The 26,884-nt window shown below is 43.1% G+C and overlaps 1 protein-coding gene across 1 annotated transcript in view; it reads right to left on the bottom strand.

Moving 5' to 3' along the window:
• The window catches only part of cactin, a 33,914-nt gene extending 10,286 nt beyond the window's left edge, over positions 1-23,628 (bottom strand). The window contains exons 1-6 of the mRNA XM_068016349.1: positions 23,012-23,628; positions 21,787-21,882; positions 20,226-20,371; positions 18,734-18,896; positions 9,971-10,085; positions 6,079-6,271 (exon numbers count right to left, since the gene is read on the bottom strand). Of these exons, the coding sequence (XP_067872450.1) occupies positions 6,079-6,271; positions 9,971-10,085; positions 18,734-18,896; positions 20,226-20,371; positions 21,787-21,882; positions 23,012-23,587 (1,289 nt within the window). The 5' untranslated portion in view covers positions 23,588-23,628. The remainder of the gene's footprint in view (positions 1-6,078; positions 6,272-9,970; positions 10,086-18,733; positions 18,897-20,225; positions 20,372-21,786; positions 21,883-23,011) is intronic.
• Positions 23,629-26,884: the final 3,256 nt, after the last annotated feature.

Below are 26,884 nucleotides of genomic sequence, written 5' to 3' on the forward strand. Positions count from 1 at the left end.
AGGCCATACGGCCCTTTGTGGCTGCTCCACCATTCAATAAGTTCATGGCTGATCTTTAACCCCTGCTCCAATGACTCCCCACTCCCCCCACCATCTCCACATTTCTTGCTGCCTTTACAGTCCATTATGGATCTCTGCCCTGAATTTGCTTAATGACTGAGCATCCACAGCCCTATGGGATAGAGAAATCCAAAGATTCACAACCCTCTGAGTGAAGAAATTTCTCCTCATCTTAGTTTTAAATGGCTGACCCCTTATCCTGAGACTACGGCCTCTAGATCTAGACTCTATAGCCAGAGAACAAAATCCTTTCAGCAGCTATCCTGTCAAGTCCTCTCAGAATCTTATGCGTTTCAATGAGGTCACCTCTCATTCTCCTAAACTTCAGACAGTACAGGCCCATTACTTAATCTCTCTCAAAGGAAACCCGCTCATCCAGGAATCAATCTCTTGAACCTTCGCTGCATTCCTCGAAGGCAAGTACCTCCTTCCTTAGATACAGAGACCAAAACCGTACACAGTTAATCTCACCCAAGCCCAGTACAATTGCAGTAAGACGTCCTTACTCTTGTACTCCAACCCTCTTGGAATAAAGAGGAACATACTATTTTCCTTCCTAATTGCTTGCCACACCTGTATGCTAACGTTCTGACTTTTGTGTACAAGGACACCCAAATCCCTCAGATCACCAACATTAAGGACATTTAAAAAAAAACCCAATTTGCTATTCCTCCCACCAACATGAATAACCTCACATTTCCCCACATTTTAGTCCATTGGTCACCTTCTTGTCCACTTACTAATCTGTCTATATCCCTTTGCAGTCTTTGTGTCCTCCTCACAGCTTGCTTTCCCACCTAGCTCCGCATCATCAGCAAACTTGGGATACATTATACTTGGTCCCCTAAGTCATTAATGTAGATTGTACAATGTCCTAACGGCACCCCACTCATAACAGCCTTCCAACCTGAAAATGAGCTGGATATTCCTACGCTCCATTTTCTATCCTTGAACCAATCCTCTATCCATACGAATATAATACCCCCAAACCCACGAGCACTTACCTTGAGTAATAACCTTTCATGTGGCACCTTACCAAATGCCTTCTGAAATTCCAAATATACTACTTCCACTGGTTGCCCTTTATCTACCCAGGGGAGGCAGTGGCGTAGTGGTATTATCACTGGACTAGTAACCCAGATCTGGAGACATGGGTTTGAATCCCACCACAGCAGGTGGAATTTTAATTTAATTAATAAATCTGGAATTTGGGCGGCACAGTGGCGCAGTGGTTAGCACCGCAGCCTCACAGCTCCAGGGACCCGGGTTCAATTCTGGGTACTGCTTGTGCGGAGTTTGCAAGTTCTCCCTGTGACCGCGTGGGTTTTCGTCGGGTGCTCCGGTTTCCTCCCAACACCTTGCAGGTGATAGGTAAATTGGCCACTGTAAATTGCCCTAGTGTAGGTAGGTGGTAGGGAATATGGGATTACTGTAGGGTTAGTATAAATGGGCGATTCTTGGCCAGCACAGACTCGGTGGGCCAAAGGGCCTGTTTCAGTGCTGTATCTCTAAATAAAAATAAATAAACTAAATAAAAAAATAAATAAAATAAAAGCTAGTCTAATGATGGCCATGAAACCATGGTCAATTGTTGTAAAAACCCATCTGGTTCACTAATGTCCTTTGGGGAAAGAAATCTGCTGTCCTTACCTGATCTGGCCTACATGTGACTCCAGACCCACAGCAATGTGGTTAACTCTTACATGCCCTCTGAAATGGCCTAGCAAGCCACTCAGTTGTACCTAACCACTACAAAGTCAATAAAAAGGAATGAAACTGGACGGACCACACGGCATCGACCTAGGCACCAGAAACGACAACGGCAAACCCAGCACTAACGACCCTGCAAAGTCCTCCTTACTAACATCTGGGGGTTTATGCCAAAGTTGGGAGAGCTGTCCACAGACTAGTCAGGCAACAGCCTGACAGTCATACTCACTGAATAATACCTTACAGACAATGTCCCAGACACTGCAATCACTATCCCTGGGTATGTCCTGTCCCACAGATCCAGCAGAGGTGGCGGGACAGTGGTCTACAGTAGGGAGGGAGTTGCCCTGGGAGTCCTCAACATTGACTCCGGACCCCATGAAGTCTCATGGCATCAGGTCAAACATGGGCAAGGTAACCTCCTACTGATTACCACCTACCGCCCTCCCTCAGCTGATGAGTCAGTACTCCTCCATGTTGAACACCACTTGGAGGAAGCACTGAGGGTGGCAAGGGCACAAAATGTACTCTGGGTGGGGGACTTCAATGTCCATCGCCAAGAGTGGCTCAGTAGCACCACTACTGACCGAGCTGGCCGAGTAATAAAGGACATATCTGCTAGATTGGGTCTACGGCAGGTGGTGGGGGAACCAACACAAGGGAAAAACATACTTGACCTTGTCCTCACCAATCTGCCTGCCGCAGATGCTTCTGTCCATGACTGTATTGGTAGGGATGACCACCGCACAGTCCTTGTGGAGACGAAGTCCCACCTTCACATTGAGGATACTGTCCATCGTGTTGTGTGGCACTATCACCATGCTAAATGGGATAGATTTCGAACAGATCTAGCAATGCAAAACTGGGCATCCATGAGGTGCTGTGGGCCATCAGCAGAAGCAGAATTGTACTCGACCACAATCTGTAACCTCATGACCCGGCATACACACCACTCTACCATTACCATCAAGCCAGGAGACCAACCCTGGTTCAATGAAGAGTGCAGGAGGGCATGCCAGGAGCACCACCAGGCATACCGCAAAATGAAGTGTCAAACTGGTGAAGCTACAACACAGGACTATCTGCATGCCAAACTGCATAAGCAGCATGTAATAGACAGCGCTAAGCGATCCCATAACCAACTGATCAGATCTAAGCTCTGCAGTCCTGCCACATCCAGTTGTGAATGGTGGTGGACAATTAAACAAATAACTGGAGGAGGTGGCTCCACAAATATCCCCATCCTCAATGATGGGGGAGCCCAACACATCAGTGCGAAAGATAAGGCAGAATCATTTGCAACAATCTTCAGCCAGAAGTGCCGAGTTGATGATCCATCTCGGCCCCCTCCTGAAGTTCCCAGCACTACAGATGCCAGACTTCAGCCAATTCGATTCACTCCGCATGATATCAAGAAACGACTGAAGGCACTGGATACTGCAAAGGCTATGGGTCCTGACAATATTCCGGCAATAGTACAAAAGACCTGTGCTCCAGAACTTGCCGCGTCCCTAGCCAAGCTGTTCCAGTATAGCTACAACACTGGCATCTACCCAGCAATGTGGAAAATTGCCCAGGTATGTCCTCTACACAAAAAGCAGGACAAGTCCAACCCAGCGAATTACCCGCCCCATCAGTCTACTCTCAATCATCAGCAAAGTGATGGAAGGTGTCATCAACAGTGCCATCAAGCAGCACCTGCTTAGTAATAACCTGCTCAGTGATGCTCAGTTTGGGTTCCGCCAGGGCCACTCAGCTCCTGACCTCATTACAGCCTTGGTTCAAACATGGACAAAAGAGCTGAACTCAAGGTGAGGTGAGAGTGACTACCCTTGACATCAAGGCAGCATTTGACCGAGTATGGCATCAAGGAGCCCTAGCAAAACTGGAGTCAACGGGAATCAGGGGTAAAACTCTCCGCTGGTTGGAGTCATACCTAGTGCAAAGGAAGATGGTTGTGGTTGTTGGAGGTCAATCATCTGAGCTCCAGGACATCACTGCAGGAGTTCCTCAGGGTAGTGTCCTAGGCCCAACCACCTTCAGCTGCTTCATCAATAACTTTCCTTCAATCATAAGGTCAGAAGTGGGTATGTTCGCTGATGATTGCACATTGTTCAGCACCATTTGCGACTCCTCAAATACTGAAGCAGTCTGTGTAGAAATGCAGCAAGACCTGGACAATATCCAGGCTTGGGCTGATAAGTGGCAAGTAACATTCGCTCAGCATCAAACTGAGCATCACACGAGTGCCAGGCAATGATCATCTCCAACAAGAGAGAATCTAACCATCTCCCACTGACATTCGATGGCATTACCATCTCTGAATCCCCCACAATCAATATCCTAGGGGCTACCATTGACCACAAATTGAACTGGAGTAGCCATATAAATACCGTGGCTACAAGAGCAGGTCAGAGTCTAGGAATCTTGCGGCGAGTAACTCACCTCCTGACTCCCCAAAGCCTGTCCACCATCTACAAGGCACAAGTCAGGAGTGTGATGGAATAGCCTCCAGTTGCCTGGATGGATGCAGCTCCAACAACACTCAAGAAGCTCGACACCATCCAGAACAAAGAAGCCCACTTGATTGGCACCCCATCTACAAACATTCACTCCCTCCACCACCGACGCACAGTGGCAGCTGTGTGTACCATCTACAAGATGCAATGCAGCAACGCACCAAGGCTCCTCCTTCCAAACCCTCGACCTCTACCACCTCGAAGGACAACAGCAGCAGATGCATGGGAACACCATCACCTGCAAGTTCCTGTCCAAGTCACACACCATCCTGACTTGGAACTATATCGCCGTTCCTTCATTGTCGCTGGGTCAAAATCCTGGAACTCCCTTCCTAACAGCACTGTGGGTATACCTACCTCACATGGACTGCAGCGGTTCAAGAAGGCAGCTCACCACCACCTTCCCAAGGGCAATTAGGGATGGGTAATAAATGCTGGCATAGCCAGTGACCCCCACATCCCATGAATGAATTAAAAAAAAACCCTGCTAGTTTTATTCTCAAAAAACTCCTGATAGATTTGTCAACGACAATTTCCCTTTTGTAAAACCATGATGACCCTGTCTAATGATATTATCATTTTCTAAGTGCCTGTTATCACTCCCTTAATAAAAAATTCTAGCATTTTTTCTGATGACTGATGCCAGGCTAGCTGGCCTGTAACTCCCTGTTTTCTCTTTCCCTCCTTTTGTGAATAGCTGCATTACATTTGTTACATTCCAACTGTGGGACCATTCCAGAACCTAGAGAATTTTTGAAGGCCACAATCAGTGCCTCCACTTAAAGGCCTGCTACCCGACCCGAACCTGACGTTACCCAACGACACGTGACGGGTTTGGGTTGGGTCGGGTTGACTTACGGGTCCAGCATTCGGGCTCGGGTCGGACATGCTCTATCACAGGTAAGTAGCTCCATTGTTAATTTAATTTTTGGACTAGAAAGGTGGTTTTGTTACAGTTATTTTTCAGCAACAAAGTGAAAATCGGAAGGTAAGTTAACTGATGTTCAGGTCAAGTCGGGTGCGGGAAAAAAACAGAAGGACGGGCTCAGGTCAGATGTGGTTCTGTTGGGCTCGGGTCGGGTTTTTTTTTGCAGACCCGAGCAGGCCTTTATATCCACTATGTCTGCAGCCTATAAATACACAATTTAGTGCACACTGAGTAAAACCAAAGTAATTGGGGACAGGGCAGATAAATGCAATTAAAGGCTATTTACTTGCCTTCGGCCTGTAGAGGCTGAACGCCAACACAACAGGTTGGGCTGAATAGCAGGTTTTAACCTCCGTTTAGGACATCCAATGGTCAACTAGACTGTCGACCATTTCCGTCTAAGTTCACCTGTGAAAAGTGACGGCTTGGGCAACATTCCAGAAACATAAATTATTCATGGCAATTACACGTCAATGTGAATCCATATCTTTGGGGGTGGGGGATGTGGTAGGAGCTTCATTGCCTACATGCTCTTTCTATTCACATGATTACATGCTCCTATTATGCGCCATTCAATATTTTGGCAAATAGCAGCCAATGACATCAATACTCCAAGTACACAGAGCTCCCCCACAAGCACCTCCATTACCAGCATAGAAAAGCACATTTGAATGAACCAATGGGAAAGTTTCACATCCATAATCCATATTCCCTCTAAACTGCAAGTGTGCATGGCCACACAGCAATCCAGAAAATTATGCACGACGTAAATGGGCTGCACACAACAAAGAAGAATTAGAAAGAACATTTCTCATAATGAATTCCTTTTTACTGCCCACTACTCCTTGTGCTCAGTCTTACCTGGCTCTGGCCATATAGGCCTTGAGCTGTTGCAATAAAGATTCCCAATAGCCAATGTCCAGATTTGAACCACCGGTCTTGATCTTTGCTTCGATGTTCTGGTACAACGCTTGAAGCTGGTTGTAGGTTTTCCCTTTAAATACCGACTGGACATCAGTGCTCACAGAAGTGTTGATTCCCTCTCGTCTCTCTCCTTAACAAGAATTTAAAAAAAGACTATTTAAAAATAGAAACAGTATTCCTACAGTCACTCTTTGCTTTGATCAAAACTGCACACAGCCAATACTAAAGCAAGGAATATGTCTGCACATTACTATTAAAATTCCTAAACAGGTGCTTACTCAATGTGCTATTATCTATCAGTTTTCACATCACAAGGCCTTGCATAACATATCAAAACTAATTCTTTTGTTACTGCACTATTTGTTTTCAATCCTATGCTGAAGATGTTTCTATACCACAGGTGCAGGACAAAACTTGAGGACTCAATTATCTGTTAATTTTCAATATCCAACTGTCCTTGATGGCAGAGAGAGAGTCCACTGTATAAAATGAAGATGGCTTTCACATGACACTGCATCTTGCAAGGCCCATGAACACATTTAGAGAGAAGGGAGTATCATTGGATCAGTGACAGTAAACACCATCAATTGAATATTTTAAGTGCTGATACTATAGTATGCAGATACCTTGCGATTCATAAAACTGTTGTATCTGCTGCTTATTGCCCTATCAGCAGTTCAGCGTGCCCGAGCCAAAGAAAACCACAAATGTAATTAAGTACTGTGTGAGCTGTGGCGTCGTTCAGACAAAAAGCAAGAAAATGTCCACTCCTACTACTTCTCTTCTATTTTTATGCAAATCTCCTCTCAATTTATTTCACTAACATATGTATAATTTATCACAAGTTCTATTCCAATTTTTCATCTGTCTGTAAGTCTCACCCTCTCCATACGCCTCATGTTCTTTTATAAATTTAATTTGCATATCTTACCTTTATTTAAAGGCCAAGGAATGAACTAAGATTACATCCAATATTCAGCAGGTCAGAAGTGAGCATTGTAATCAGATAGGAGGCATGCAGGGACAAATTGAACAGTCAGTGTTTCCAAAAGTCGGTAACAGGCTGTAAACTCTTTGACTTGTCTTTAAAACACAGTGCTCTGGACAAACAGCAACTTCAGGGGGCTGCAGCTGAGATGGTGGCTCAAGAATTCACAGAGCTGAGATGTGAATTTTGCATGGAGCTGGAGTTCAGGAATGCAACTCAGGGTGGTCACTGCCATTCAGCCCCTATTGAAGGGGGTTCTGTTAGGCCAATTATGAAACGGGCTCAAACCTGCTAGGGTCTGGGTCCAGGAGCTCAGGCCTGCAGCCCTAGAGTTGCAGTACCTTATACTATGTTTCCCCTGCCAAAATTCTGGGGATGAGCTGTACTACTTACTACACCTTTCACAGCCAGCACATTGCAGTAGCAACAGTCTTGCTAGAGATTAAGATCAAGAGATAGTAAACAAATCCATTTGTATTAAGTTCCATTTTTACATTAACCTCTATTGCTGAAAACCTAAACCTGGAATTAACTTCTATTGCTGAAAACCTAAACCTGGAATTCAGCAAATGATTAATACAATTTCTGTCCAGAGGTCACAAGCAGCCTGCTCTGTGCCAGGTTAAACACTGTTTACATTTACAGCTCAAGTCATCCGTAACTAACCATATTACATTCTATGCATTGCTAACCCTAAATGCCAGTGTGTCAGTCTTGGAGCCATGGAAGTCAGAACAGAAAGATAAATGTTTAGATAGACTAGAATATGTTGATACACACTTATCTGGACTGTTACCGAAAGTAGATAAAGGAATATGGAATGCAGATGTCTATGGAGTAATGCAGCTAAAGGGATAAAATCCTAGCCATAAATTATAAGGAACAGGGGTAGGAGGAGGAGGGGGAAAGAGAGAGAGAGCGAGCAAGAGAAGGGAAGGTTGAGCTCAACAAAGCTCTGCGAAACATCACCATATGTTCTGGGGGTGTTGTCAGTGAATACATTAACAAACAGTGTTTGACTCTGTATCCAAGAACTCAGCCTTGGCATACAAGCACAGGACCAGGGCCTTTATATTACAACAAAAATACATATCCCAACAAGTGCTCAAAAAAAAAATCTGCCTGGCTTTTGCTGCCCAATTACAACAGAACCTTTCACTGAGTGAACACTGAACAGTACTGGAGGGTGACATTAAGTCTTTTTTTCTCTGTTTGTTTGGCTCTCTCCATCCTCAAGCTTTCTATTTATTCCTAGTAGTCTCTCTTGACTGTTTTGTACAGGCTCTTTCTTTTTGTAGCCATGCTTTGCGTAGCAGCTGTTGGCTGCTATACATGGTTTTTGCCATTTGAGTCTAAACTGGAAGCACTGATGTAGAGACAAATAAACAAACAAGAGCATGTACCTGGACGCTGGAAAGATAGACAAGAACAGGACCTGGACGCTGGAAAGATAGACAAGGGTAGGAACTGCAATTCTGACCCTGTTACCCTAACTTTGGTTCTACTTGGGCCAATCAGCTCCTAGTGCCAGTTTGATGCAGAAACCTCCACACATTCGACTCCAGCCTGAGAAACATCAAAAGCCCTGGGCATTAAACGGCATTTCTTGGTCTCAGAGTATCCTTGCCTCCGTTGGTCCTCATACTGTGCTATGCTGCCTGATCTTCCCACCTGTCACTTAGTATCCAGGTCACTCTAGGTTTTTTATTAACTTTTTGGCTCAAGTACCTTAGGCTTTTCCTTTCTTGAGTTCCAAAGATTCAGGATTTGGGGTACAGTTTCTCTGGATGCAGGAGTGCAAGAGATAGAAAGATCAGAGTTGTAAAATGGAGAGTAAATGCGTCAGGAACTTCATATAGATGAGATGAGATATAGGTTGGGGCAGGCAGACAGTTTGAGCTGGGAGTTCACCATGTGGCTGTAGTTGGGCAAGATACAGGTTGGAGAGAGCAAAGAGGGAGAGAGTGAGGGGCTAGGAGCTCATATATATTGAAGAAAGATTCCACAGCATGAGTATGTAAATCCAAATTGGGGAAAATGGCAGATTTTTAAATGTAAAATATGCTTACTCTGAAGGGGCAAATAATTACTAACAGAAAAATTAGTGTAAACTTTCATAAAGCAACAATGCATGGTCAAGGAATAAAAAACTACTTTGGGAGCTGCTCGACAGGAATTGGGTTTTGCTGATGGACAAATAAGATCACAGAAACTGAGATTTAGTTAACAGACCGAATTACACAGAAGTATTTCTTTATAAAAAAAGATTTTCATTTTGGTAGAAGAAAAGCAAATGGAATTTTTCTTTTATTGCAAGAAATGTTTGACAGCAATCCTACGCTGCAGAGGGAAATGCCTCAGACAGACTGGGCTGCCATCACCCTGGAATACATAACTTGTCCTGTGGATAATTCTTAATTTGTTCAATAAACGTGTTACAGCCTTACTTGCTATAGGTTTCAACTGGCTTTAAAGCCAACTTTTGAAGCTGGATGTCAAGCAATTGGAGTTAGTTTGCAGCCAATTAAGGCTTTTTTTTCCACTTGGATCCCAAAATGAGTGGTGGGACTTGCAGTGCAGAAGCAAACAAACAATAAGCAAGTTAAAGTCACTTTTAAGGAAAAACATTAAAAATAGCATAAGGTTTGAGATAAATATTGAAAATAAAGTTATAATGAGAGAATGAGAAGAGTGAAACTATTTAAGTTTTAAAAAAAAACAAACAATCTTGTCTAGGTGGCTTTTCACACAAGCGTTTAGAATACAAGTGCTGTGACACAAATGAATAATAAAATTCTTAACTGTCCCTCTTTTGAATATTCTCTACTACTTTTCAATTACCTGGCCCTTTTCCTGAAGCTTCCAGCTTTTTCAAGTTACTTATTTCATCCTCAGTAATGGTAGTCATATCTCTCCAAAAGTCAGCATTCTTCCCCTGTTCCAACTCCATGTAAACCTTAGCAGAAAGAAAAAAAAGTCACGATCCCTCAAGAATCTTCAACTTATTCATTGTTAGACCGTGCATAATGTTAATGTTTCTATTTCTAAATGATACAATAGTTTAATTACTGGAGCTTTTTCCTTTGAGATTTGTTGATACAAAATGTTCAAAACATTAACACACAACAGATAGTCTATTTAGTATTTCCACAGCAGCCAAACCACAAAGGGATACAGCCATCATTAAAACCATTTATGTTACCACTTTACGCAATAAATCTGTCCATATTTTCCTTATCAATTTTCTCATCTTGCCTAAAAGTCCTGGCTTTTTGTTGGGAGTACAGTTCCACTGGCATTGGTCAGTTTCCAGTTCCTGGCACAAGCAATTAATATTAATGTGTAAGCCCTGGTGAGGAATGTTAAATGGCAGCCAACCACAGCACACCTCTCAACTGAACTGAAACCTGCCTTTGTTAATGTTTACACACTTTCACTTCCAACAGGAAATGCCAGACAATGATTCTGGTTAATCTTCCTCTCAAACTTTCTCCAACCTGAGCACAGCACAGGGGTAGAACCTGGAATCTTCCAAATGTAAGGCTCAGCAACTCTCGATAAACTTACAGCAACCAGGAGGGGAGACCAATTTGCCTTTATTGCACATTGTGAACATGGTTCATTAGAAAGGCATGTGAGACATCATTTATATCTTGGCTGTGGCACTGACTATAGTTCATATATAAAGCTAGTCCAACAGTAAATACAAATCATATCCTGTAAGTCTCCATTAAAAAAAATGCCTTTGCCATTATAGTTTGACAAACTTTAGATATGGGTTGTGCAAGAACACAATATTGTACTAATTCTGGCTTCAAGATTAACAACTTGCTTTAATACAACCTTTAACATAGAAAAACATCCTGAGGCACTTCATTCATTTCTGATTATGTCTCTGGACACCAAGCCAAAGGAAGTGGGGTTATCAAAAGCTTGGTTAAAGAGGTAGTTTTAAGGAGGTCTCAAAGCAGGAGAGAGTGAGAAAAGCATGGAAATCCTAGGTGGCTGAAGGCATGACTGTCAATGGCAGGGCAAAGAGTGGAGGGATGCACCAAAATTTAAAAAGAGAATAGATCCATCTTTTAGAATCATAAAATCTTACAGCACAGAAGGATCCCATTCAGTCCATTGTGCCTGTGTTGCCTCTGAAAGAGTGGTCCGATTTAGTTCCACATCCCAGCTTCCCCCACCCCTCCCACCCCCCACCGCAAAACCCTGCATTAATTAGTTCTCTTCAAGTACATATCCGATTGCCTTTTGAAAGTTCCTATAGAATCTGCTTCATCACTCTTTCAGGTAGTGTTCCAGATCATCATAATCCACGGCGCAAAATAATTTCTCATTTCTGTCTAGTTATATTGTCAATTATTCTAAATCTGTGACCCCTGGTTATTGAACCACTTGCTACAGGAAACACTTTCTCCCTATCAAAATCCCTCAATTTTGTGCACCTCTATTAGGTCTCGCTTTAACCCTCTCTGGTGTAGGGAGAGCAATCCCAGCTTCTCCAATCGCTCCACATAACTGAAGTCCCTAAACCCTAGTATCATCTCGGTAAACTTCTTCTGTACGGCTTGACATTCTTCCTAAAATGTGGTGCCCAGAGATGGATGCTTCAGCTGAGGCTAATCAGTGATTTGTAAAGGTTTAGCATGACTTCCTTATTTTTGTATTCAGTATCCCTATCTACAAAGCCAAATAAACCATATGCTTTCTTAACTGCCATATCAACTTGCTGTACCACTTTCATATACATCCCAGGATGCTCTTCTCCTGCACTCACTCAAAATAGTACCATTTAGATTATACTGTCTCTCTACGTTGTTCCTTTCAAAGTGGATCACTTCACCCTTACCCACATTAAATTGTTATGTGTCTGCCAATTTCAATAGTCTATGTCCTCCGAAGTCCACTACTGTCCTGCTCACTATTTACTATATTGCCAAGTTTGTACCTGTTGCAAGGTTCAAAACTGTACTCCCTATACCCAAGTATAGGCCATTTATATATAAATTAATTGCATGTGCTTCTATTTTTCAAATAAGGCTGTTATGTGATACTTCATCAAATGCTCTATGAAAGTTCATACACCTTGACAGTGGTCATCTGCCTTCATCAACCCTTTCTTTTACTTCACAGAACTCAAGCAGAACTCCTCGACAGTGGTCTCTAGTGGTTTTCTATTTTTTTAAAAATTCATTCATGGTATGTGGGTGTCGCTGGCCAGGCCAGCATTTATTGCCCATCCCTAACTGCCCTTGAGAAGGTGGTGGTGAGCTGCCTTCTTGAACCGCTGCAGTCCACGTGGGGTAGGTACACCCACAGTGCTGTTAGGAAGGGAGATCCAGGATTTAGACCCAGCGACAGTGAAGGAATGGCGATATAGTTCCAAGTCAGGATGGTGTGTGACTTGGAGGGAACTTGCAGGTGGTGGTGTTCCCATGCATTTGCTGCCCTTGTCCTTCTAGTTGGTAGAGGTCGCGGGTTTGGAAGGTGTCGTCTAAGCAGCGTTGGTGCGTTGCTGCAGTGCATCTTGAAGATAGTACACACTGCTGCCACTGTGCGTCAGTGGTGGAGGGAGTGAATGTTTGTAGATGGGGTGCCAATCAAGCGGGCTGCTTTGTCCTGGATGGTGTCGAGCTTCTTGAGTGTTGTTGGAGCTGCACCCACCCAGGCAGATGGAGGCTATTCCATCACACTCCTGACTTGTGCCTTGTAGATGGTGGACAGTCTTTGGGGAGTCAGGAGGTGAGTTACTCGGCACAGGATTCCTAGCCTCTGACCTGCTCTTGTAGCCACGGTATTTATATAGCTACTCCAGTTCAATTTCTGGTCAATGGTAGCCCCTAGGATGTTGATAGTGGGGGATTCAGCAATGGTAATGCCATTGAATGTCAAGGGGAGATGATTAGATTCTCTCTTGTTGGAGATGGTCATTGCCTGGCACTTGTGTGGTGCGAACGTTACTTGCCACTTATCAGCCCAAGCCTGAATATTGTTCAAGTTTTGCTGCATTTCTACACTGACTGCTTTAGTATCTGAGGAGTCACGAATGGTGAATATTATGCAATCATTAGCGAACATCCCCACTTCTGACCTAATGACTGAAGGAAAATCATTGATGAAGCAGCTGAAGATTGTTGGGCTGAGGACACTACCCTGAGGAACTCCTGCAGTGATGTCCTGGAGCTCAGGTGATTGACCTCCAACAACCACAACCATCTTCCTTTGCACTAGGTATGACTCCAACCAGCGGAGAGTTTTACCCCTGATTCCCATTGACTCCAGTTTTGCTAGGGCTCCTTGATGCCATACTCGGTCAAATGCTGCCTTGATGTCAAGGGCAGTCACTCTCACCTCACCTCTGGAGTTCAGCTCTTTTGTCCAGGTTTAAACCAAGGCTGTAATGAGGTCAGGAGCTGAGTGGCCCTGGCAGAACCCAAACTGAGCATCACTGAGCAGGTTATTGCTAAGCAAGTGCTGCCTGATGGCACTGTTGATGACATCTTCCATCACTTTACTGATGATCGAGAGTAGGCTGATGGGGCGGTAATTGGCCGGGTTGGACTTATCCTGCTTTTTGCGTACAGGGCATACCTGGGCAATTTTCCACATTGCTGGGTAGATGCCAGTGTTGTAGCTCAACTGGAACAGCTTGGCTAGGGACGCGGCAAGTTCTGGAGCACAGGTCTTCAGTATTATTGCCGGAATATTGTCAGGGCCCATAGCTCCTTTGCAGTATCCAGTGCCTTCAGTCGTTTCTTGATATCTCGCAGAGTGAATCAAATTGGCTGAAGTCTGGCATCTGTGATGCTGGGGACTTCAGGAGGAGGCCGAGATCGATCATCAACTCGACACTTCTGGCTGAAGATTGCTGCAAATGATTCTGCCTTATCTTTCGCACTGATGTGTTGGGCTCCCCCATCATTGAGGATGGGGATATTTGTGGAGCCACCTCCTCCAGTTAGTTGTTTAATTGTCCACCACCATTCATGGCTGGATGTGACAAGACTGCAGAGCTTAGATCTGATCAGTTGGTTATGGGATCGCTTAGCTCTGTCTATTGCATGCTGCTTATGCAGTTTGGCACACAGACAGTCCTGTGTTGTAGCTTCACCAGGTTGACACCTCATTTTGAGGTATGCCTGGTGTTGTTCCTGGCATGCTCTCCTGCACTCTTCACTGAACCAGGGTTATCTCCTGTCTTGATAGTAATGGTACAGCAGGGGATATGCCGGGTCATGAGGTTAGATTGTGGTTGAGTACAATTTTGCTGCTGCTGATGGCTCACAGCGCCTCATGGATGCTTAGTTTTGCACTGTTAGATCTGTTCGAAATCTATCCCATTTAGCACGGTGGTAGTGCCACACAACACGAAGGAGGGTATCCTCAATGTGAAGGCGGGACTTTGTCTCCACAAGCACTGTGCAGTGGTCACTCCTACCAATACTGTCATGGACAGATGCATCTGCCGCAGGCAGACTGGTGAGGATGAGGTCAAGTATTTTTTCCCCTCTTGTTGGTTCTCTCACTACCTGCCGCATACCCAGTCTAGCAGATATGTCCTTTAGGATTCGGCCAGCTCGGTCAGTAGTGGTGCTACCAAGCCACTCTTGGTGATGGACATTGAAGTCCCCCATCCAGAGTGCATTCTGTGCCCTTGCCACCCTCAGTGCTTCCTCCAAGTGCTGTTCAACATGGAGGAGTACTGACTTATCACTGACATTAGACTGATTGGCCTGTAGTTAACAGGTTTATCCCTCTCCCCTTTTTTGAATCGGTGTCAACCGTGGCTCAGTTAGCAGCACTCTTGGCGCTGAGTCACAAGCTTCAGGTTCAAGTCCCATTCCAAAGTTTGAGCACAAAAATCAAGGCTAACACTCCAATGCAGTACTGAGGGAGCACTGCAATGTTCAAAGTGCCATCTTTTAGATTAGACATTGAACCAAGGCCCCATCTGCTTGCTCAGGAGACTGTAAAAGATCCCATTTCGAAGGAGAGCACGTGAATTATCCCCAGTGTCCTGGCCAATATTTAACGTCACAAAAATAGACTAGCTGGTCATTATCACATTGCTGTTTGAGAGAGTTTGTGCATGCATACTAGCTGCTATGTTTCCTGTATTACAACAACGACTACACTTCAAAAAGTACTTCATTGGCAGTAAAGCACCTTGAGATGTCTGGTGGTCGTGAAAGGCACTATATAAAAGCAAGTCTTTCTTTCTATTTCCAATCCTCCAGTCCCCTGGCAGCATTCCCATATTCAAAGAAAATTGAAAGAATGTGGTCAGAGCTTCTGCTTGCTCCACCCTACCCACGTGGTACACATCCTATCTGGATCAGGTGACCTGTAAACTCTGAGTCTTACCAACCTATATAGCACCTCCTTTCTATACTGCCTCCTCCGAGATTAACTTTGTGCTCTTCTTTTGGTGAAGACAGGTGCAAAGTACTCATTTAGTACCTCAGGTCACATCATCTGCCTTCACAAGACGATTCACTTTTTTGTCCCAAATCAGTCCCATGATTCCTTTAACTATCCCTTTACTATTTATATATTTATAGAAGATTTCTGGGCTCCCTTTTATGTTGCTGCTCATCTTTCCTCATACTCTCTCTTTTCCCTTCTTGTATCCTTTTACAATTACCCCTGCACTCTCTGTATTCTGCCTGGTTTTTAATTGCATTTCGTTCCTGACATTTGTATAAACCTGCTTTTTCATTTTATTTCAACTTCTATTTCTTTTGTCATCCAGGGAACTCTAGATTCTGGATGCCCTATCTTTCCTCCTTACGTGAATATTCTTGGTTTGTATCTGAACTCAGCCCTGAAGGCCTGCCATTGCTCATTTAATGTTTTTCTGGCTAATCATTGTTTCCGGTCCATCTGTACTAGATCCCTTCCTAAATCAGTGAAATTGGCTTTCTTCCAATTGGGTATTGTCACCATTCATATTTTTCTTTGTCTCTTTTTGTAACTACTTTAAAACAAATTATATTATGATCACTATTACCCACATATTTCCCTCTGAAACACACTACAATTTCCTCACTTCTTTCCCTAAAACTAGATCCAGCACTGCTTCCTTCCTCATTGGGCTAGAAACATACTGATTGAGGATGTCCTCCTGTACATATTTTAGGAATTCTTCACCCTCCTTGCCCTTTACACTGTTTTTCCCCCTAGTCTGGATTAGGGTAGTTGAAGTCCCTACTAGTACTGTTCTATTTCTCTGACATTTCCCTACAGGATTTTCTCCTCTATCATCTTCTCACTATTTGGGGAGGTCTATAATAAACAGCCAGCAAAGTAACAGCTCTTTTTCTATTCCTTAGCTTGAACCAAATAGATTAATAGCAAAACACTGCAGAAGCTGGATACCTGAAATAAAAACAAGAAATGCTGGAAATACTGATGAAATTCTGATGAAGGGTCACTGACCTGAAACATTAACTCTGCTTCTCTCTTGAACCAAATAGATTCAGTCTTTGAACCCCTCTACTAGATTGTCCCTTGTAGAACTGGATTATCCTTGATAAATAACTATCCCTCCTGAATACATTGCAACCCGGAAAGTTTAGTTCCCGTTCCTGCCCATTTTTAAGTCAGGCCTTCATAGCCAGTATATCATAACTCCACATGGCAACTTCTATCTGTAGATCAACCTTATTTGTAATACTCCACGCAATAACATACAGGCATTCCAACACCATGACAATCAGCTTTGCTTTCTTTCTCCATCTAATTCTTGTGCTTTCTACACTATTCTTTATTCTGTTGCTGTACATCCCTCCTAGTTTTTTTTTTAAATGCACCTTGTCTGTCCTCTCTCCTGCCAAGTCCTGATGTCCCCTCTCCCACCATTGCAAAATTAGTTTAAAATCTCCCCCCATCGGACTAGTTAACCTCCCTGTGAGGACATTGGTCCCAGGCCTATTCAGGTGCAATGCGTCCAGCTTCTACAAGTCCCTCCTGACTCAGAACTAGTCCCAATGCCACACGAGTCTGAAGCCCTCTCTCCTGTACCACTTCTCCAGCCATGCATTCACCTGCACCATTCTCTTGTTTCTGTACTCACTTGCACCTTGCAGAGGGAGTAATCAGAGATTATCACCTTTGAAACCCTTTTTTAAAAACTTTCTTCCTAGCTCCTGAAACTCTGCCTTTAGGAGTGCAATCCTTTTCCTCTTTGTCATTGGTTCCAACATGGACCACAATTTCTGGCTGTTTCCCTTCCCCTTGCTGAATGTCATGCACCAGTTCAGTGATTTCCTTTACCCTGGCACTAGGGAGGCAAAACACTCACATCTGAAGTTACAGAAACATGTGTCTATCCCCGATTATTGAATCCCTTATAAAAACAATCTCTACACCTTCTTGTGATCCCTGTGCAGCTGAGCTTCCAATGGTACAATGGCTTTGCTTGTTACACTGCCCCATTCTATACAAAAAAGTCTTCCTCTCTTACCATGTCTTGCTCCCTTCTCACACTGACAGCACAAAAGTAACATTCAGTTTCAAACAGATTTCATAGTAGTTCCCCCCCCCCACCCACTCAAGGCACAGTTCATCACTGGGGTGGGAAAGAGGTAGGGGAATGCTGGGGATGAGAGGGATTGGAAACATCTTTTGTATAAAGCCATTGTACCTCAGGCTGTCTTTGTTATACTTGCAAAACTTTCAGCCATTACTCCCTCTGTCCCTCCATACCTTCAAAAGCCTTCTAAAAATATTTTGAGCTAGCTATAGAGCAATTTTCCCCACAAGTGTCCTCCCAGCTTTTCCCCAGTTTGTAAAGTCTTCTGAACAGTTTACAAAAGTTCTGTGAAAATTCAGAGTTAGTGCAACATTGACATCTAGTGGCAGTACCTTTTAAAAAGTCTGAGAATCAATTACTTAACAGAAAATATCTGAAATTTACAAGAAATGTGAAACATCCTTGCAATCAAATCTTGACACTGTAAGCTAGTTAAGGGGCAAGACAATTAAATACTTTCATCTTGACTACTTGGCGGTATACAAGTCATCTCCCAACTGTGCTGGTGGGACTGTCAATGATGAGGCAATTACGATCTAATTTTAATTAAAAATAAATATTTAAATTATGGTAATTTGAATTTAAATTGTTAAAAAAACCTCCTGCTCCATTTCATTAAAATTGCTTACTGAGTACTATTGCAAAATTTGAACATTCCCCCCAGCAATAAAACTAAATGAACAGGACCAGACTCAAAGTTACAAAGCAGTCATTGTATGTAATTCATGGAACCTATAACTACCTTATGATTGTTACAGTTGGAAGCAGCTGTGAGAAACTTTCTTTGTTTTTGGTGCTCACAGTATGTCAGTATCAAAATCAAAAATTGCCAGAATGGAAGGAGCATGAAACTAAGGTTTTTTTAATTCAAATTTCATTCTCAGGTTGTGTGCATCACTGGCAAGGCTGACATTTATTGCCCATCCCTAGTTACCTGAGGTGGTGGTGGGTGAACCTTCTGCAGTTTGATACAACTGAGAACTATGGGAGAAACTTGGTGAATGTGAATCTCCAATAACAAAAACCATAAGACATCACAGAAGAGGGCACAATATTGTACATACTCTGATATCCTCAAGAAGATCTTCCAAATCTGATGCAGTCAGCCCATTTAGAAATGTGTAAGGTTCATGCATTTCTACAGCTAGATCATCATCCTCGGCACTGATGTATTTAGCAAGAAGGTCAATCGGCTTGGCTCGGCCTCCCAGGATGCGGATCTTTGATCTAAAACAAACAAAAGAGCGAATAGAAAGCTATCTTCTCACTAACAGATACACGTCAACATAATGTACACTGTTACTCAAACATTTTTTTCTCTCATACAGTGTCATTTACTGAGTTCTAATGAAAGGGCATCAACTTCAAATGTTATGTCGGTTTCTCTCTCCAGATACTGCCTGACCTGCTGAGTATTGCCAGAATTTCTGTTTTTATATTAAATACTTCAGGCAGATTAAACAGTAAATTTATCAACTAAGCATCAGAATTGATTATTCAAATACCCTAATTTTCCAAATAATACAGACCTAGACTTTTGCAATACTGCCATCAAAATATCGTTATTCTCGGGGCATGATAGGTCAGTTGCAAGTGATGAGTGTCAGCTGCAGGAGGCTAAGGGGGCCTGTTTGAGAGCGCCATACTCCCAGAGGACTCCTACACTGCTGCTTCGTACATGTTTTATTATAACATACCAACTAACATACCTGAACCATGAATATCAAAATAGTCATCCCATAAAGGTTTTGGATGACTTCCTGCTGATTATGATGCCAGTTGAGTCCTTTGTTGTATTAAAGCCGTGCAATCCTAGATGGTTTGCCTCAGAGAGAACAGTCACCTAGCTGATCTCGAAAGAAACGCTACAGAATGCATTGTTTAACCCTCTTGCAGGCAGCAATTTTATTTTGTAGCCTCCCTGTTTCTTTGAGAGAGTTTCCATCCTTCTTCCCTCATATAATCTCAGACAGGGAAATGGAGATCTGACCTGAATTCCTCTATGGACCTAAACTTTTGTTCGGGAAAGACAATTGATCCCAAACAAGACCGACTGCATTCCCCGTATGGTCCACTCACTGGCTGCTACCACGTATAATATGCACCCTAAATTCCAGATTAATATTTAGGGGAGAAAATGCATAGTATATTTTCAAAATTCTAGTAACCAAGCTAAACAGCAAACCACCACTTAGCCATTGTTCTGAATGGTTCAGCAGCTAAGCTGCCTATAATTAATAGTATTTTAAAAACCATGCATCTTGTGCACAATCTGCAAATGTTTAACTTCCATCCTCAAACATTGCTGATAGCACCTCATTGTAACAAAACAGCATATCCTCCAACTCGCTAGGGGCAACGTCATTGAAGATCTGCTAGTTATAAAGTATAAATTACAGCTTATGCTTTCCCCTCTAGAAACACAGGAATGTAGGCTGTAGTACCCAGTATTGAACTGATATGACATTCTAATAGAGATTTAACTGCATTCTTTTCAACACAGAGAATATGAAAAAGTTTGTCTCCTGCCAAAAAAAAAAATCTGTTCCCATTTACCTCAATTTAGCTTGCTGTAAATGGAAATAATCCTCTTGTTCTGCCCAGGTCTTAAAGTGCTCCGCTTCCTTCTCCCGCTGTAACATCTCCAACTCCTGTTCCCGCAGGCCTTTTTCCCGCTCTCGTTCCAAGCGCAGCTGTTTCACCTACAGCCACAGCAGCATGAGTAAGAACTCTACTTAAATTAACATGAACAGCAAAAAGCACACTAGGCAACTTCCACCGGTTACATTAAAGATAGTTTTGTCGTACGAGGGCAAGCAAAATTACTGATCCCAATATGGTTCATAAATTACCTCAGCTTTTTTTTTCCAATTTGCTCACGAGTACTTTCTTGAATTTTAGTTATTCTGTGATAGGAAAGTGGCTTACTAATTTTAGATTCATTAGGAAAAGTGCAAACATTCTCCATGGATCAGTCTATCTTTGTGTTTCCATTTACTGTTATCACTCATTGGAGTGGTTTCAACAAATTCGATACCAATATGTCAGCAGTTTAATTTTGATAAAGAAAACAAGTCAGTAGCTTCTATATTCATCAATACTTTGTTAACAATCCTGAAATCTGTAAAATATTACTGACAAAACTGAGATTTATCAACAAGCCTATTTTTTTCTGACATTTGGTCTACATATGAAACTGGAAAAGTGATCAAGAAACTTTCCATTTCTACTCATCCACTGCCCCTCACATTCGCAAACAAGATCTATTCCAAACAAATCTCTAATTAGTGACCAGTTTCCAAGATTTATCAACTGCGCAAACACAAACAATTTTACTTTACTCAAGAAGTTCATGACTAGATCATTAACTGAGAAATGTGTCCAAAAATTATCTGACATAGATAATGATTAAATAAGCCTCAAGTGTTGTCTTAACCCATTCGGACCAAATAAAAGAAAATGTAGTAAAAATTACAACAAATGTGTGACTTTAATCAATTCTTAATTCCCTGGAAATACCTTCAATTAAAATAGTAACTTAAATGATAGACTAACAAGAGCTATTTAAAAATACACAGATATACGTACATATGGGTTTATGGTTACCAAAGGCTATTGACAACTGCACTTCCTTGCATACCTGCAGTGTGAGCCTTCTACTCCAACACTACTGGGAAAGGACTAGTTTTACCAGATTGCAGTTAATGTGCTCACAGACTGCATTACTGTCACTCCAATAAATTGCACAGTTTCTAAACTTAATATTTCCTCTGAAATTAATAAAGTGTTACAGCAAAAGGGTTAACCTTTAACAGCTATTAAAGTGTAGAACCAAACTTTGGAGCTGTCATTTAATAGGAACCATTGCTTAGCATGAGAGGAGTCAGCCTTGAGCAAACACAATGGACTATATATTGAATTAACTACTCCCTTTTCAATAAAAAAAAATAGTTGAACTTTCTAACTGTCAGACCCTAACTCATCAGTTTCAACTAACTTAGGCCATTATGGGAAGATGGCTTGAAAATCCATTAAAATCAGATTTGCAGCACTTTCTGAACACAAGGGACAGTAGCCATAGAAGGTATGTGGAAAATTAAGAGATATTAATCCATACTTTTTGCAGTTCCAAGCGATTATCCTCTTGAATTCGCTTGTTTCTGTCCTTTAAATCCTTTTCAGCAAGGTGGCTAATTCCTTTCTTTTCCAGAGCCTAAAAAGGAAAAATAAAATGTCATGACACACAGGAAAATCTGTAAAATCATATCACTGACTTCAGCCAATTAGAGATCAAAGGAAACAGAGGAGGCAGAGGGGTTTAAGGAAGGACCTCGACAGCTGAAGCCACGGCCGCCAATGGCAGAGTAAAGGAATTTATGGATGTGCATGACGCCAGAATTCAAGGCGCGCAGAGATTTCAAAAGGTTGTAGGGTTGAAGAAGGTTACAGTTATGGAGGAATTTATGCATTGAGGGATTTGACCACAAGGGTGAGAATTTTATCTGTAAGTTTAACTTTGATAAAGAACCATAAAAGATTCATTAGCCACAGAATCACTAACAGTCATTTCAGTGCAGGTACTAATCCATTGACGAAGGTGCCATTAAACCTAGCTTTCACCTGCCTCTTCAGGTGGGTGTGACGGATCCCATGGAAGATAAGTTGCCCTGGGTAACATTTATCTCTCAACCAACACCAAATCAAATTAACTGATACGTGGTATATTAAATTTTGAGAGTATAACCAAGTACAGGTAATTGCTTGTACAAAAATGCTAAGGAAGAAATCTCTGCGATTGACAAAGAGGGCAGTGTGGAATTTGGAAAAAAGTTAAAGGTCCACGGAAAAAGTCAACAGAAAACAACAGCTCCACGCAACTATTTTCAAAACGAATTTCCCAATCATATAATGTCTTTCAGACGAGATTTTAGGAATAGAGGTCCTATCTCTCCTCTTGGGAGGAAGTAAAAAAACCCACAACACTTTTCAAAGAGGAGCAGGGGATTTCTCCAAGCCAATATTTCTCTCTCAACCATCAATACAACAGATTGTCACATTGCTGCTTGTCGGACCTTGCGCAACGTGGTTGTTGCAATGTTAGAAATGCAGCAATACAAAAGCTTCAAAAGTACTTCATTGGATGTAAAGCACTTTGGAAAGCTGGGAGGTCGTAAAAGGCGCTATATAAATCCAAATTCCTTTATTCCATGAATACTGAGCATTATTGAAGTATATTACTGAAACGAAGAGCAGAACAGCTTTAGGATGAGTGTCAACTCAGAACCGAGGGCCACTGGAGTTGAGACGACATTTAGCAGTAAATGGGTTTGCAACATTTCAACCTTGTGCCAGATAAAGGTTCCCAGCAGGTTATTGTCTCCAAAGGGATTGTCTGCGTTTGTGTAGCCCATGTACTCCTCGCTCCAACCCATCTTCTCCCTCTTCTTCCTTTCTTTGGCCTCTTTTCTAGCCAGGCGGCGGGCCCGCTTCTCCTCGGGGGTCTCGATGGCCTTGGCCAATTCTCGCTGCCTTTTCTTCTCCGCTTTCTGCTTCAACTTCTCCTGGAGGGTCAACAGGCGGCTGACGCTGCTTGGGCTGCCGGAGCGGGACGACGACGAAGACGACGACGACGGCGACGAGCGCCCGGATCTGCTAGGGGAGCGGGAGGAGCTCCTGGAGCGGGCCGGAGAGGAGCGTCTGGAGCGGGCCGGCGGCGAGCGAGAACTCGGCCTTGTTCTTCTGTCGCCTTTCGGCGGCCGCTGGGCCGGGCTCCGGTCCCGGCTGCCGCTCCTCCTCCTCCATCTCCTGTCCTGCGAAGGAGACCTGGAGCGGCTGCGGTGCCGCTTCTCCTTCCTCTTGCTGTGCTGATGCTCCTGCTCCCTCTCCCGCCTCCCGCAACCCTCCAACCTCCAGCTCATCTCCAACTAGTCGTCAACACAACACTCGGGGCCTGTCTCACCCTCCGACGCGTCTGATTGTAACCTACCTCTCCGCCAGATTTATTAAATCAACAGTTCCATCACTCACTAGGAATGAATACTGCCCAATTTTGCAAATTAAAAGAAATGACGAACGAAAAATATATTGTAACTTACCACGCAAGTAAAAAAAAAATCACAAATGGATCAGGCAATTTGTAGGGCACCGATACACTCGAGGTCCTTTCCTGGATCCCGTCTCGTAGAAAGTGCGACACAGGTGGAGAGAGTGAGGGGAATGTTGTGGCAGTCGATCTGAGGGTTTAAACACAGAAAACTCTGGATTGATATTTTAGGGTACTTACATGTTAAACAAGGTGATGTCTATCTCAGCCAGAAACAAGCCCAGCTCTTTCATGAAGGAATACAGTGAATCACCATTCCCTGGGAAACCCACCTAACGTCCAACCTAAAATAAAAGCAAAATATTGCAGATGCTGGAAATCTGAAATAAAAACAAGAAAAGCTGGAAATACTCAGCAGGTCTGGCAGCATTTGTGGAGAGGTCTAATGAAGGGTCACTGACCTGAAACGTTAACTCTGCTTCTCTCTCCACAGATGGTGCCAGACCTGCTGAGTACTTTTTTTATTCATTCATGGGAAGTGGGTGTCACTGGCCAGGCCAGCAGTTATTACCCATCCCTAACTGCCGTTGAGAAGGTGGTGGTGAGCTGCCTTCTTGAACCGCTGCAGTCCACCTGGGGTAGGTACACCCACAGTGCTGTTAGGAAGGGAGTTCCAGGAATTTTACCCAGCGACAGTGAAGGAATGGCGATATGGTTCCCAGTCAGGATGGTGTGTGACTTGGATGGGAACTTGCAGGTGGTGATGTTCCCATGCATCTGCTGCACTTATTTCCAGCATTTCTTGTTTTTATTAACGTCCAACCTAGTTCTGCTGTTGTATAGCTTGTAAATGTGACCCCAATTCTCCAAAACTATCCATTTGAAATAATTGGTCTGCATAACCACAGTCCAGTTCCTTCATTATAATCCTGGGATCAAATCTCTCCTGAATCAATGCTTTTCTGAAGAATACAGATCCAGCTCTTTGAATCTTTCTGGCTAGCCAAGGTGTTTTAACTAGGTATAATCTTGTGGCCCTCCTCTATACCCTTTTTAGATCTTTGACATCCTCTACTATGTGAGGAGACCAGTATTCTAACCATGCCTTGTACAAGGAGAAAATGGTGCGCTTTGTTTTATAGTGAATTTTCCTGCGAATACAATTAAGAAAGCAGTTTGCTTAAGATATAGTTCCACAGCAATGGCCATCAACCTTTAAAGAGTGTTGCACTAAAACACTCAGATCCTCTTTTCCAACTGGCTTTATTTCTGTTCCTTGTAGAGTGTATGTATATTCAGCATACAGGACACCATGTTAATCCAAATCCATTGACTACTGCCTCCAGGCATTCAGCCAGTTCTGAATCCACCACGGCAAATTACCACTAAGTCCACAGGATCCTATCTTGTAGAGATACCTTATCAAGTACTTGGACTTTCTGAAAAAGATAGACAAGTTAAACCGGGTTGTCCTTATCCATTAACCTGGTAACTTCAAAAATTCAATCAAATTCAAAAGACATGACCTTTTCTGGAAGCCATATGAGCCATATTGGTTTCTGATAAGGCCTTCTCCATCTGTGGTCATATAGGGCACCCTATTGGTTCCTTCGAGCATCTTACCTGAAGTGAAGCTAACGGTTCTGCCTTATAATCCTTTTTAAAAATTTGAATTATGTTGGCATCCTTGCAGCCTAGGGAAACAGCAACTGACTCCACCAAACGACTAAAGATACGGATAAGGGGCTCGCATATCACCTGTCCCATTTCCCTAAGGATCCTTCAATGGATATCTGGGTTGGTAGCGCGATCCATTTTAAGGTTTCTTATTCTAACCAAGACAATAACCTCATCTCTCTTAATATTCACAATTGTATTGTGAACAGTTCAGCATCGTCTTCAGGTGTAAAAACTGTTGCAGAGTAAACATCTAGTATCTCTGACATACTTTGAGAGTCATAGGAACATAGGAGCAGGAGTAGGCCATTCAGCCCATTGAACCTGACCCACCATTCAATATGATCATGGCTGATCATCCACTTCAATGACTTTTTCCCACATTATCCTCATATCCCCTTATGTCATTTAAATTTAGAAATCTCTGCTTTAAACGTACTCAATGACTGAGCTCCAACAGCCTTCTGCGTTAGAGAATCCCAAAGATTCACAACCCTCTGAGCAAAGAAAGTTCTCCTCATCTCTGTCTTAAATGGCTTCCTGCTTATTCTGAAATTGTGTCTCCTGGTTCTAGACTCCCCAACATCTTAGCTGCATCTACCCTGTCTATCCCTTTAAGTATTTTGTAGGTTTCAATGAGATCACCTCTCATTCTTTGAAACAGAGGAGGTTTACCAGGATGTTGCCTGGTCTGCAGGGCATTAGCTATGAGGAGAGGTTGGAAAAGCTCGGATTGTTTTCACTGGAACGACGGAGGTGGAGGGGCGACATGATAGAGGTTTACAAAGTTATGAGCGGCATGGACAGAGTGGATAGTCAGAAGCTTTTTCCCAGGGTGGAAGAGTCAGTTACTAGGGGACATAGGTTTAAGGTGCGAGGGGCAAAGTTTAGAGGGGATGTGCGAGGCAAGTTTTTTACACAGAGCGTGGTGAGTGCCTGGAACTTGCTGCCAGGGGAGGTGGTGGAAGCAGATACGATAGCGACGTTTAAGAGACATCTTGACAAATATATGAATAGGACGAAAATAGAGGGATATGGCCCTGGAAGTGCAGAAGGTGTTAGTTTAGGCAGGCATCAAGATCGGCGCAGGCTTGGAGGGCCGAATGGCCTGTTCCTGTGCTGTACTGTTCTTTGTTCTTTGTTCTAGAGAATACAGGTCCAGTTTCCTCAATCTCTCTTCATAGGACAGTACCGCCATCCCAGAAACAAGTCTGGTGAACCTTCGTTGCACTCCCTCTATGGCAATAATATCCTTCCTAAGATAAGGGGACCAAAACGGCACACAGTACTCCAAGTGGGGTCGAACCAAGGTTCTATACAATTGAAGCAAGACTTCACTACCCCTGTACTCAAATCCTCTTGCGATAAAGGCTAACATACCTTTAGCCTTCCTAATTGCTTGCTGCACCTGCATGTTAGCTTTCAGTGACTTAAGAGTCCTCTCTAACCTATTCCTGAGCATCTTTCTGTGGCCTAATACTGTCCTCTGACTCCT

This window comes from Heterodontus francisci, chromosome 36 (genome assembly GCF_036365525.1).
Source record: "Heterodontus francisci isolate sHetFra1 chromosome 36, sHetFra1.hap1, whole genome shotgun sequence".
Classification (NCBI taxonomy): Eukaryota; Metazoa; Chordata; class Chondrichthyes; order Heterodontiformes; family Heterodontidae; genus Heterodontus; species Heterodontus francisci.